This window comes from Ambystoma mexicanum, chromosome 9 (genome assembly GCF_040938575.1).
Source record: "Ambystoma mexicanum isolate Mex_15411 chromosome 9, UKY_AmexF1_1, whole genome shotgun sequence".
In the NCBI taxonomy this organism is placed as follows: Eukaryota; Metazoa; Chordata; class Amphibia; order Caudata; family Ambystomatidae; genus Ambystoma; species Ambystoma mexicanum.
The window spans coordinates 1,115,637,319-1,115,651,522 of NC_090931.1; the positions used below are offsets into that span (position 1 = coordinate 1,115,637,319).

At 45.5% G+C, this 14,204-nt stretch overlaps 1 protein-coding gene across 1 annotated transcript in view; it reads left to right on the forward strand.

Moving 5' to 3' along the window:
* Positions 1-14,204, forward strand: part of ARL5A (ARF like GTPase 5A) — a 311,540-nt gene that overhangs the window by 246,077 nt on the left and 51,259 nt on the right. The window contains exon 5 of the mRNA XM_069616456.1: positions 9,200-9,351. Coding sequence (XP_069472557.1) covers positions 9,200-9,351 — 152 coding nt within the window. The remainder of the gene's footprint in view (positions 1-9,199; positions 9,352-14,204) is intronic.

The following is a 14,204-nucleotide window of genomic DNA, read 5'->3' on the forward strand; positions in this document are numbered from 1 at the left end:
TTCTCAGGAAAATCTGGCTATCGTACAGCGGGCAAGAAGCGACTCCACCAGAGTCAATACAGGTGCAAGTGGACGAGGTTCTGTCAATGGGCCAAGACAAACAAGATTGAGCCACTGACATGCTCACTGGATGATGTGTATCCTTCTCTGCGCATCTGGCCCATTCAGGTGTCCAAGTAGATACCTGCCGTACGTATCTGGTGGTCATAGGTGCCTACAAGAACTCTTGAGATGACATCTCCTCCTCCAATCTGGTGGTTAAAAGGCACTTGGCATGTCTGACCAGATTGTTTGGGATCTTAACGTGGTGCTGGGTGCTCTGCCACACAAGCCATTGGAATCCATGGCGTCAGCAGACATCAGGTTGGTTACTATAAAAACGGCCCTACTGGTTGCCTTACTTCAACATGTACTTATCAGCAGTGCGCCTTTCGGGGGAATTCAAATTGGAGGAAGACAGGCTAAGCAGGCTGGGGATCGACACCTACAAGCGGCAGTTGAACGAGGAGGTTCTGAGGTGGATCTTCAACATTCTCTTAATTGTAATTTTATTTTTCCTGTTATAGATGCAAGTCTCAGAATGCAAAGGAGAAGGAGTGGATGGCCTTGCTATGGACCACTTGATAGCTCTGCTTTAAAAGCCATATTTCGAAGGAAATGTGTCCTCTGACGTATTCCTTATCTTATCTTTGATAGATCATCTCCCAGCTTGCTGGCCTCGGAATTTTTTTTTTCAGTGGAGGCCGCTGCGAGTCTACATCACTCGAGCCGATGTCCCTCGACGGTCCCTGTATCGGCACCAACGTCATCACGCATATAAATAGACTCGCACAGCGTCCGTTGCTCAGTTCCGTTTTTCCGCACTTTGTGGGGCCTCGGAATATTGTTGCTTAGTTCTTCAGTCAAATATATCAATATTCCTCGTGAATACCAACTCGTAATCAATGGTTTCCTCACCCAAACCGACGACTCAACGGTCCGGCTTCAAAAAATGTCAAGACTGTGGAAAGAAAATGTCATTGACGGATCCTCACAGGATCTGTTTATGGTGCCTGGGAATCGAGCACCATTGTTCGGAGTGCAAGGACTGCTTGTCCATGACGGCGAAAGCCTTGAAGGAGCATAAGGGGAAGCTCGAGAGAGAGGTAAGGCAGTTAAAACTTCTTCGAAAGTTTCCTCGGCGGAGTCGAGACACTCGTCTCCTCGCCATCACAAAAGACATTCTCGTTCTAGGCCTCGAAGCAGTTCCCATCACTCTTCGAGATCTAAGCATTCAAAAAAGAGACGTCGAAGATCCTCTTCCTCGTCTTCCGTTTCTCCAAAAAGGGTCTCCTGCCCCACAAAACATAGCTCTCAGGCTGAGTGGGAGGAATTCAGGAAAAGATGCTAAGCGTCTTTAAGAAAGCGGCCTCGACTCCCTCGAAGACTGCTGAGGGTGATACCCTGGGTGAAAGACCCGAAAAATCAAAAAGCTGCGAGTCGCAGCACCCGGCGAAAGAAGCCACTCGAGAGCGTCACGAACCCTTGAGTAAAGGCAAAGTTACATCTTCGACGACGCCGTCGTCGAAGATCCCTTCGACACATAGATCGGCGTCGTCGACGCCTTTATCGAAGGGTTCTTCGACGCACAGGTCAGCCGAGTCGACGCCATCTTCGACGTCGATGCGGTGAAAGGATAAACCCATGGCCACCTCACAGCCAGTGGCCATACCCAGAGCGTCGAGCACGAGAATGTCGACAACCTCGAGTAGAATCCCGATACTCACGAGTTTATCAAGGCCTCTACCACCTTTTTCGATGGCTTTGAAGCCGTTAATGTCTGCGTCGACGACGTTTTCTCAGCCAATCATGACGAATTTGGCTCCTTCTGCTCTGGAAATGGGATTTATACCATTTTCAAGACCTGATCACTCTAGAGTCTTATCTTCTATTTATGAAGAGGAGGATTCGGATCAGGAAAGACCTTTTGAGATGCAGGGACCTGCGACTCCTGCACCAGAGGAATTTACCTCTGAGGAAGGTAGGTTTAAAGACCTCCATGCTTCCCTACAGGAAGCAAGTCGGTTGGACACTTCCCCAGAAGTGGAATTTGCCACACCAGACCCAGGGGAACATGCTGAAACCCCTTATAGAACCTTGATGGCAAGGATAATAGAGTTTATGGGGTGGTCCACACCCTCACCTGCTTTTCAGCAAGACGACCTCACAGACATCTTGGTCAAAGGTCCGAGGATCCTGTGGTGCCATTTCATGCAACATTACAAAGGAGAATATTGGCAAACTGGGAAACACCGGAGGTAATCCCAGCGGTTAACAAAAAATTGTCAGCTAAATATAGGGTGTCTTCTGCTGACCCTGAATATTTATCCAAACACCCAACTCCGGAGAGTCTGGTTGTTCAGGCAGCTACTTCAGCAAGTAGTAAATCGGCTTACCCTACTGTTCCACAGGATAGGGATGATAAGAGATATGACTCTATGGCCAAAAAAGTCTTTTCCGCATGTAGCATGGCATTGAAATCCATCAATGCTACTTGTACGCTAGCTAGGTTCAGCCACACACTTTTGGAGTGTGCTTCATCAGCGGCTGACTGCCTCCCAGAGGGAGAAGAAAGGGAAGCGTTCCTAAACATCATCAAGGATGGTAAAGACGCTATGTGCGAATCCCTTCAAACTGGCATTGATTCTGCTGACAGCATCAGCAGAGCCATGGCGGCAAGAACAACAACCCGGAGATTTGCTTGGTTGCGAAAGTCTGGTTTTGCTCCAGATGTGCAAAGCAGACTCTTGAATATGCCCTTTGACGGCTCTTCTTTGTTTGGTAAGAAGGCAAACTACAAACATCTAAGGCAGCAGCAAAATCCCTAGGAGCTGCAAACCGCCAGACACCATGTCGCCCCTCAGGAACCTCTTGGAGAGGTAAGTCCTTTTGCTTCTATTCCGCATTCGGAAAGGGCAGAGGACAGCCGGTTCAAAGAGGTCAGAAAAAATTCACCCGAGGTGGACGGGGTAAAAACACAAAAGCCGCAGCAGGTGCCTCTTTACCCTCGGCATCAGCCGCCTCCAAACCGCTCTGAGGACTCTTTTCACAAAACGCCAGTAGGGGGCAGGTTAACTCAACATCTGACGGAATGGCAGGCTATTGCGTCAGATGCTTGGGCATTGGAGACAGTTGCCCAAGGTTACTGCCTGCCTTTTCTACGCATCCCTCAGTCATCAACCGGGGAACAGTTCTCTGAAAGTTCCAGATCCGCTCCTCTTGCAGCAGATTGTAGACCTGCTAGAGAAAGGTGCCATAGAACCGGTACCTGTAGCGGAGAGGAGCAAGGGCTGGTACTCCCCCCTACTTTTTCATACCGAAGAAAGACGGAGGACTGAGACCTATCTTGGACTTGAGAGAATTGAACAAGTTCCTCAGGAAGGACAAGTTCAAGATGGTAACTCTCTCTCGGATCCTTCAGGCCCTCCAGCTCCAGGACTGGCTGGTATCTCTGGACCTCCAGGATGTTTATTTCCATGTGCCAATCCATCTCAAACACAGGAAATACCTGAGGTTTGCAATTTCGAGTTCTGCCATTTGGACTAACCTCCGCCCGAGGGTCTTCACGAAGCTAATGTCGGTAGTGGCTGCAAGTCTAAGGAGGGAAGGGATCTACGTCTACCCCTACCTGGACGATTGGCTGATCAGAGCTGTATCTCCAGAACAAGCTCAGATCCAGCTAGATTATGTCTGCCACTTCCTTCACAAACTGGGCTTCTCCCTCAATTTAAAGAAGTCACAAACGATACCATCACAGAGACTCCAGTTCATTGGAGCGGTCCTGGACACTTCCCTGGGAAAAGCCTCGCCACCAGAGGTGAGGGCTCAAGATATTCTGCAGATGGTCACCAAGTTTCAAAATGCCCAACGTCTCCCAGCCTTCGACTTATTGAGCTTGCTAGGCCTCATGGCATCCTGCATCTTCCTTGTGCTAGAGGCTCGCCTGAGAATGAGATCTCTTCAGTGGGCACTGAGAACTGTGGTCGCAATTCTCAGGGAGAATGACAGACCTTCTTCAGATTCCGGACAAGGTGGCTCGAGACCTTCAGTGGTGGGCCTGCCAGAAAAACATCTTGAAGGGGGAACTGTTTTGGCAACCATGGCCGGAGATAACAGTAGTCACGGATACCTCACTCATGGGGTGGGGAGCCCATACCAACGACTTGACCATCAGCAGTCATTGGTCTGCATCGGAGTCCAGACTACATATCAACCTGTTGGAGCTGAGAGCAATCAGACTAGCGCTGAAAGCTTTTCTGCCATCTGTACAGGGGACAAATGTTCTGATAATGACGGACAACACAGTGGCCATGCACTACCTCAACAAAAGAGGAGGCGTAGGATCACTGCCACTATGCAGAGAGCCAATGCAGCTCTGGTTTTGGGCAATTCAAGAAGGAATCTCTCTATCGGCAGTTCACCTAGCCAGAGAGAGAACTTTTCGGCGGACGCTCTCAGCAGGCAGGGCACAGTCTCCCACGAGTCGGAACTAGCTCAGGAAGTCCTTCAGGAGATCTTCGCCCTTTGGGGAACCCCTCAAGTGGATCTGATTGCCATGAGTACCAATAGAAAGTGCGATCTGTTTTGTTCAAGGGAATTTCCCCCGAGAGGAGCTCTAAGGGACGCCTGTTAGGCAGAAACCTGTGCAGTTCCCTTGGGGAACACTGCAAAAGATTTAAGACTACAGGTGTTGGCAGTAAACCCACTTGGTAGCAGTCTGCACCACCCAGATTTACCTGGTAGCTGTGGCTGAGCAGTCACTCTTCCCTCAAGAAGAGTTGGGCAGTATGCAAAGTATACACAATAGGTACCCAGACACAATAATACAAGCAAACACTGATCAGAGCTTTGGTATCAAAGTATATAATTATTTATTTAAAAACACACGGTTTGAAACACTCCAGCACTCTTATTGTAAAATATTCGGAACACAGTTACTATTATAATATATACACCCCTTTTTCCTTATCAGATAAGTCACTGTAAAACATCACTTATTTTCATACAGAGGTGAGCGCTTAACTAGATGGCACTCCAATAAGTTTGTGAGAAAGGGAGGGAAAAAGAAAGAATATGGAAAGGTACACCACTCTAAGATTCAGGAACACTGTTAGCAAGGCAGAAGAGCAAAAGTCACTGGTGAGCCAAAGTCCAAAGGCTGGGCCCACTCTTAGAGAGAGCAGAGCACAAATGCGCCCAAGATCACAGTTACACTAGGCTTAGAAAGTCTTGCAGAGGCTTCAGAAAGAGTTTAGAGAGGCTTAGGAAAGTTTAGCCAGGGTGTCCCAGGCTAACCCAGGTTCGGAAGCCGGGGGCTAAATCTACCCCGTACAGTCAGTAGCAAGGGAAGCCAGGCGGGACACGGTACCTTAAGTGGGAAGGATCCTCCAGCGGTGGCAGTTGTTCCTGGTAGTGGGTGCAAGTTGCGTCGTCGTCCCGGGGAAGAGAAGATCTCGACTTGGAGGAAAGATGAAGGTTGTTGCACTACCAGGGCAGGAACCAGCCGCAGAGTTTTTTTCCGGTTAAAGGTGGTACCTTTGTTTCGCAGTCGTGGTAAAATGTGGTATCCCAGTTGCCGGGGTGCTTGGCACAGGCAAGGCGGCCACGAGGTACGTCGGGAAAGTGAAAAGACAGTGAAACTGGTTATCCTCACCAGTCAAAGGAAGAAGACTCTCCGGCGGGAGATCTCCTCTGTCGTTGGGAAAAGTGGTGAGGCAGTCCAGCAGGGCTCCACCGGTGGTGGTGTCATGGCAGGTCGGCTCAGCTTCTCCCTCGTCGGATTCTTAGGTCCTGTGGCGACTTCTGAAGTTCCAGTCCCCAAAGCCCTGCTTTTATGCAGCAAACCCCCATTCACTCAGCCTTGCTGTCACTCAAACATGCTAAGTGGTGAGCTGGCCGGCTCAGCACTTGGGCCAATCAGGATGGAGTGCGACTTGAGTTGCCTAGGCAACTCAGTCCAGGGTGCCTAAATTTCCCTCCACCCCTCCTAAGTACCCCAGACAGAGTGGCACCACTTTGGAGGGCTTCTGTGGAGAAGCCCGCCAAAAAGTGGAACAAAGGGCTCGACTTGGGTTGGAGTCACAGAAGAGAACACAAACGCCATTTTAGAAACAAGTTTTGGCAAAAAATACCAACTGGAGAATTAATATTAATTAAATAAACCGGCTGTATGTTCGAGGCTACCGTAAATAATTAAATAAAGATAGCAGCCTAAAACAATGGGAAATCCCATAGGAAAATATTCACGGTTGAATATAAAAAGTAGTATCCACTGCCACCAGCCAAAACTCGATCAGGGGGGACGGAGACGTGCCCCCTCGACTAACAGACCCTGGGGCAATTGAATTGCCCCAGCCAGTACGTCCACAATATGATGGTTTGTACTGGTTCTGTTCAGAATTTAAGACTAGTAAAGTCAATTGTGACTTTACATGCCCTGGGAGACAGTAGTCAGTCCCAGGGTATGGAGTCTATACTGGGGGGTCACTATGACACCCATGTGTTACTGCACGGAGGGTGCTGTGTAACACACACCACAAAAACACATGAAGCCCTATGGAGTAAAAGACCCCATAGCCCATTAAACACATCTAGATCCAAAGAAACACACTCAAATCATGCCCAAGAGTGAGAGTAAAAGAGTCTCACTCTTGGCAGGAGAAGAAAATAAACCCCAAAAATCCAGCAAAGCTGCTGGGGGACTCACTAGGTTAGGAAATTCAGCCTAAACAGAGAATTCTCCCTAACAACGCCTCCGTAGTGGACTGGGAGTTTCCACTCCTGTACGCGTTTCCACCAGTCCCTCTCATTCCTCAAACGATCAGGAGGTTGAGAAAATTCCGGAGAACCATGATCCTTATTGCCCCAGACTGGGCGAGGAGAACGTGGTACCCGGACCTTCTGGACATGTCCATCTGCCCTCCAATTCGTCTTCCACTCAAGGAGAATCTTCGCTCACAGAAGGGAGGTCAGGTTCTCCATCCAGACATCAGAACCCTCAACCTTCACGCCTGGCTTCTGAAAGGTTGAGATACAAGGATTGGGACCTCCCTGATGACGTCATGGAAGGATTGCTTTCGGCCAGAAGGCCAGCAACAAAGTCTTTATACCGCTGCCATTGGAACACATTCTGCAGCTGGTGTAGAGAAGAGAATATCGACCCCTTTTCATGTGGTACACCAACAGTGTTATCCTTTCTACTCGGCAAATTCAGGCCTTCAAGTTGGCACTATCAAGAGCTATTTCGCAGCGCTATCGATCTTCAAGTGCACTGCAGAGGAGCCTTCGTATTTCAAATTACCCTTACCCTTAGTAATACAATTTCTAAAGGGATTAACTGTCTACCCTCCAAGACCTTTCCAGGTTCCTTTATGGGACTTAAATTTAGTCTTAAATTTCCTGATGGGGACTCCTTTCGAACCACTCCACTCTTGTTCGCTAAGATTTCTCACCCTTATAACTGTCTTATTAGTGGTTTTAACATCTGCTAGAAGGGTGAGCGAATTACAAGCTCTATCTTGTAAACCCCCTCATACAATTTTTCATAAAGACAAAGTTGTCCTACAGGTGAAGCCTAATTTCCTCCCAAAGGTGGTTTCTGAATTCCACATCACTCAGAAAATTACCTTACCTTCATTCTATCCGCCTCCCCATCCGGGGAAAGAGGAAGAAAGGCTACATAGGCTGGACCCAAAGCGGACTTTAAGCTTTTACATCAGCAGACCTGCTAGGATTAAGGAAAGCATACCAACTGTTCGTAGGTTACGCAGGGCACAAATTAGGACTACTGATAACAAAACAAACCATTTCCAGATGGATTATTTTGGCCATCCTGGAATGTTACAAACTAGCAGGGAAAGAGCCTCCTCAAAATCTTAGGGCTCATTCAACCAGGGGTATCGCAGCCTCCTCGGCCCTCCAAAGAGGGGTGCCGGTTCGAGACATATGTGCGGCTGCCACATGGTCATCCGCACATACCTTCACAAGATTTTACAACCTGGATTCCTCCTCTAGTCAAGAGACTAGGTTTGGCAAAGCCGTATTACATTCGGTTCATTCCTAAAAGGAAACATGGCGTTTTACTCCCACCTCCAATTGCACACCACTGCTATGGGAGTCTATCAAAGATGAGGAATACGTTGGAGAACACAATCCCTTCGAAGAACAAGTTACTTCTTACCTTGTAACGTTCTTTCGATGGGATGTTCCTCCGACGTATTCCTTATCGCCCCTCCCATCCATACCCGCAGTAATACTTCCCTTGTGGTTGCAGCTTACGCCCTTCAAGGTCAATAACCAATTCATGTGAAACAACTGTTAACGTTGAAACGGAACTGAGCGAGTCTATTTATACGCGTGATGACGTCTGCGCCGATACAGGGGCCGTCGAGGGACATCGGCTCGGGACGTCGACGCGCAGCGCCATCTACTGAAAAAAAAATTCCGAGGCCAGCAAGCTGGGAGATGATCTATCAAAGATAAGATAAGGAATACGTCGGAGGATCATCCCATCGAAAGAAAGTTACAAGGTAAGAAGTAACTTGTTCGTTCGTAGCATAGCCAAATAACTGAACTCTCTCTGAAACTCAACTTTTCTAAAGGTGTAGACAAAATACTTATCAAATAACATGATCTAATGGCAGCAAGGACACCAACATGTCCGATGGTTTGCGCAACGAATTTCATCAAGTGCTTTTTGCGGGGGGGTTTGCATTTGTTGGTATTTTACTTTATTTTTAATTGAAATGGCAAAACTACAAATCACAGAATGCACACTTGAAAAGCAGATTCAATAACCATCTTCCAAATGTCATGGACATCTTAATTTTCAGTTGCTGCATCTGCCTTAAACACTTTTGGTATTTCAGGATAATATCTGGCAGCATTGGCTGATCCTAATGCTCTGGCTTTGTAAATGGAGAGGAACAGACTTGTTCTCCTTTGTGGCCGTTGGAAAGAAACGTACTGTCTAGTACAAAGCCTGACGTTTTTGCTTCTTTTTGTATAGCATTTATTTTAGCCTGTCTGTCGTGGTTCCGTCAGCCAAATCCACATTGTACAATGACATTGAATTTGCTTTTCTAATCTGATTGATACATAAATGCATTATGTCTGATAGCTGTTAAATGTGTGGTTGTATTAAAAAGGTGTATTGTTACAGGACCTAAAAAAGGCAGGACTTCTAGTTTTTGCAAACAAACAAGATGTAAAGGAGTGCATGACTGTAGCTGAAATCTCTCAGTATCTGAAGCTAACATCGGTTAAGGATCATCAGTGGCACATACAGGCCTGCTGTGCTCTCACTGGGGAAGGGTAAGCATTTTTGTTTAGAAACACTAAATTGTTTTATTCTGCATTGTGCAAGATCTAAGAATTGTAAAAGGTGCATATAGTATGTCTACCAGGTGCTGCAAGGATCTCCAAACTGTAGTTTGGGACTACAACTTCTGTCAGTCCACCAAGCATAGTGTCAGTCTGGGGGAAAGGGAGCATGAAATCATGGTCCAAAACATCTGGGGAGCAGCAGTTTGCAGACCCCGGTGGTACAGCATAATATAGTAATTAGTGATTATTTTATTTAACTCATGGATGCATCCATTATCATGTGGCATGTGTGCAGTGATTTATGCAAAGGATGTAACCTAGAATTTATAGGTTTTTTTTGTGTTCTTAATTTATATTTCATTGTCATGTCCCTTGAAACAATGAAACGTCCATCACAGCAACAAGTCGCCTCAAACCAAATTTAAAAAACTGACCAATGTATCATGTATTGCTCAAAACCTTAAATTATTAATTTGAATTCTAAAATGCAAAGGACAGGTAAAACCCCTATACAAGCTCATTATATAACATTTATTCTTCTCCTTCTAGTGTGGGCAGATTTAGTATATGTTACTAGTTTATGTAGAGGTACTCTTAACAAAGGAACTATCCAACGACTACATAAATTTAACATAACGGGCCAAAGGAGAGAAAATGGTACATATTTTCAGTCAGACTAGTCCAACACACACATTTAGCTGGCAATGTATTTGAGTTCTTCCAGTTCTCAGTTTGGTGAATCAAAAATAAATCTAAAATGTCCTAGTTAAAGTTATATCTCTATGAATTCAACGCGAGTCGGAATGTTTTATTGATTAGAGAACATAAAAGAAAAAAACACATTATAAAATGAATGATGAAATCTTTCATGAAATCGAGTATACGAGGTGACCATATTTAAATACCTAAATAATTCCCAGTATAACATACTTGTTTTGCAAAATCCACAATATAGAAAACAATGCAAACACTGCAAAATAATTGGTCGTCATATAATTCCCAACAGCAAATAGTTTGTACTAGCTAAGAGGGTCTGATAAAACTATTTGCAAGAAGAACAAAGCCCATAAATGTAGTGTTATCACAATATCCTCTAGCCCAATGCAGTCACAGGTTACGCTGATTCAAACTGTACAGGCCAAGTGCTGCATAATCTAATTGGTAATGGGTACATAGCAGCCATTTCCTCCATGCTTGGTCTTCGCAGCACAGTAGGCCGCATTCAGTGGATCCATAAGCCCCAATACTAAAGTACATTCTTTTTTTTTTTTCTTATTTCTCCATGATCTTCAAAATTGCAGACTTCATAATCCTGATGTCCATCAAATATATATAGCAAACCTATTGTTCATAATACAAAGGCAGGAAATTCTCAGACAGCGTTAGACCTCCCATAATATCTTCGCTATTATCACCAACAATACAGAGAGTTCCGCAACATCCAAAAGATAATGTACATTTATGCTGGATGTCCCATAGTGATATATTTGCAAATATTGCGTAATCTCAATGTGTTTCTGGTATATTACAAACCCTTCCTCAGGAGTAATAGGATCTAACTTCCTGGTTTCCAATTTAAAACAGTATTAAAGGAAACAATTGAATTTAAGAATACCTAATATCTAAACAGAATTATAGAGACAATAAGGCCACTAACCTGCTCATTAGATTAACTGTTGAAAGCATAACCTCCTTCAAGTACCATAACTATGCATGTCCAGATTCAAATGACCTTTAAAACTTCCTGTGATAGAATACGAAAACCATGATCAATTCTGTTAATAATTGATATCCCAAAGAGAATCCAACTACCTTAAGATAATTCGAAATAACATCCCTCCAGATATATGGAGCAGAGCTTCAGAGTTGCATACGCTCCATCTCCACAAACTCTGGCTCAATCAAAATTTTGCCCAAACTGTTGGGAAAAACCACAGTGTCTAAAGTTCTTTACACAACGTGAGCCAGTGTTGGGCTTCGAGCTTAGTGTGATCCAGATTGTTATGCCATCTATGTAAATACCTGGTGTTTACTTTGCTTAAAGAAAATCAGATACAACCATGTCTAGAAACATAAGGAACTACACTACTAGTTTTTATCAAACCATTGCTCAAGTAGCAAACAAAATGGCGAACATATCAATCATAAATAGATTGAGTTTACATCTGTCAATACGCTATTCGTCCAATGTTTTAAAGGCTTTGTCTGTCAATCTCCTATAATGTTGATACTGTCTGTATTACTGATACCAGTCTCTAAGATCCTACTCAGGAATTTAAATTAAATAACAATTAACAGGGCACAATGATGTATAAAGTAGTGTCAAGACTAACAGCAAAACACCTACAATTATACAGAACCTTTAACATGAGATGTTTACAATGAGATCTAGCCCTTTTTTTTAAAAAACCAACATATCAGGCTCGAGTACAATATGATAAATTACATAAATTTACATTGTAAAAGAATTACAAAGACCATTTCTTTTTCTCAATAAATCTAACAAGTTTCCAATGTATGTTAAAGATGCATATAACCGCACTATTGTAGGTTTACAAAAAACAACTCCAGTACCAATCCGTGTTAGGGCCCAATAGTATTAATGTGGTGATTTTGTGTGTCCAAAACCTCTTTGTGCAAGTGATTTATACAAATGTCCTCCACGTTTAAGTAGTTTTTCACACTCTAAACCCGTAAACTGCATTTCGGATACTGTGACATGTTTCTTCCTAATGTATAGCTACTGATTTCATATTTTGTTTGCCTACATTGGATTTATGTTTGGACAAACGCAGTTTATCACTAGTCATACAGGTCCCCAACTCTTACTATAAGCCTGTACTACCCAAAGGCAGGTAAAATCTTGGTAGCATGGCAGAGCAGCCAGGCCTATCGTAGGAGGAAGATGTGAGCTGTAGGTAAGTACACTGAACCTAGTAAGTACAATAGTCCAAAGAAACGCATTTGAAATTTTATATTGGCCCCTTACCTGCCAAGGGGTTTTTCCCCCCCTGTGCCAAGGCCTTTTTTGGTGATTTCGATATGTCGCCATTCAATCCATTGTGACGTTTTTGTTACATGAGAGATCTTGGCCAAATTTGGCCCCTTTTCTTCCCACATGTAGGCGGTCATAATGCCACCAAGGAATCCTAGTTTGCTTTAGGGGGGGGGGGTGAGAGAAAATAACCAAAAAGGGAGAACATTTTGTTTTTTTTTCAGAAAATGCCAATAAAATGATGTACAAAGAAACCTGTGTTTTTTTTTCCTTGTAAGATCTAGGAAGAAATGGTTTGCTGTGCTGAATTTGCCATTTTCTAGGGTTTCAAGAACAGGTTGAGTGGAAACCAAAAAAACATATTTTGATATGGTTACCAGCCGTTTTGTGAGAGGTAGGCGATTTTGCCCCCCCCCCCCCCCAATAGGACATGCGTGGACGGAATGGAAGGAGGAGGGTAGGAAAGCTGAATGGGAAGACCAGAAGGCATACATTTCTGAAAAGTAGCCAAAATTCAAAGTTTAGGAAGGGGTGATTTGCGCAGGTCAGGGAGCAACTATGAAGGGAAATATTCCCTAGTTTGGGGAAAAATTGGGAAAATGGACAACCTACAGATTTGGGCCTGGGGTGTCGCAGCCACCCAGGAAAACCGGCAACCCCATGCATTTCCGAAAAGACACCTGTGGTCTGACTTGCACGAATCACCCCACAATTTATTACCCACAATCCCCGGCAACATACAAAATTTGGCGGAAAAAACACAATTTTCAGATATTTCCCTCTGCCCACCCACCAAAACACGTCGCCAACAACACATGTCCTACCGTTCCGCATTCCCACAGGTGTCCGGACCAAAAAGGTACCTCACACGTGTGTATGCACCTACCTGGGTGGAAAAGAAAGTGTCGACTGTCAAGTCCAACGGCAGTCCCACGGAGCCCCAGCAGGGTCCCCGACCCTTCCCAGAGGGAGAAGCTGCAACGCAGGCCAGCCAGAGCTCCAGGATAGTCTGGGAATAATGTCCCTGGCCTTGGTGGGCTGTCCCCCATATGGGGCGACCATCCCCAAGTGCAGTGGCTGTCCCAGAGAGCCCCAGCAGGGTCCCCATCGCTTCATAAGGGGAAATTCTGTAACAGTCAAGCCAGAGCTCCAGGATTTGTTTGGGGTGATGTCCCTGGCCTTGGGAGGCTGTCTCCTATGTGGGTCGACCGTCCCCACGTCCAGTGGCAGTTCCGTCAGGGTCCCCATTCTTCACCGGAGGGAAAGGCTGTAATGCAGCCCAGCCAGAGGTCCAGGCAGGGCTTGGGAATGGTTGACCCACATGGGAGACGGGTGCCCTAGCAATCTGCCCCCAGGGAGGGCTACATGAGATGCCCCCCATCCATTTGGGGTGGGAGAGGGCCACCCCCCACTCCACTAAAAACATCCATGGTGGTTTAGTGCCCCCCCACCCAAAACAAGTGATCTATTTCTTTTTGCCCTCTCCTAGAGGCACATGGGCACATGCTTTGGGAGCCGGGGGGAGGGGAGTGGTGGTACACAGTAATAAGTACATAGTAAGCATCCCCCTCTCCTCCCCACTTGACAAAACAATTCCCTAGTGGTCTAGTGGCATTGCTGGGTGCGGATTGAACGCTCTGTGCCTGATCCGTGCCCAGCAATGCTTCAAAAAAGGTGTCGTGGTAAAGGGGGAGTTGCCCATTTCCAACGACACCTCCCTCGATCTTAACTGCACAATAGTGCTGCAGATCAAGGGAGAAAAAGAAGGAAACTTACCTTTTGTTTCACGTCAGTGCACATTACGCATGCTGATGCGAAAATGAAGCAAATCCAACCCCCGGGCCGT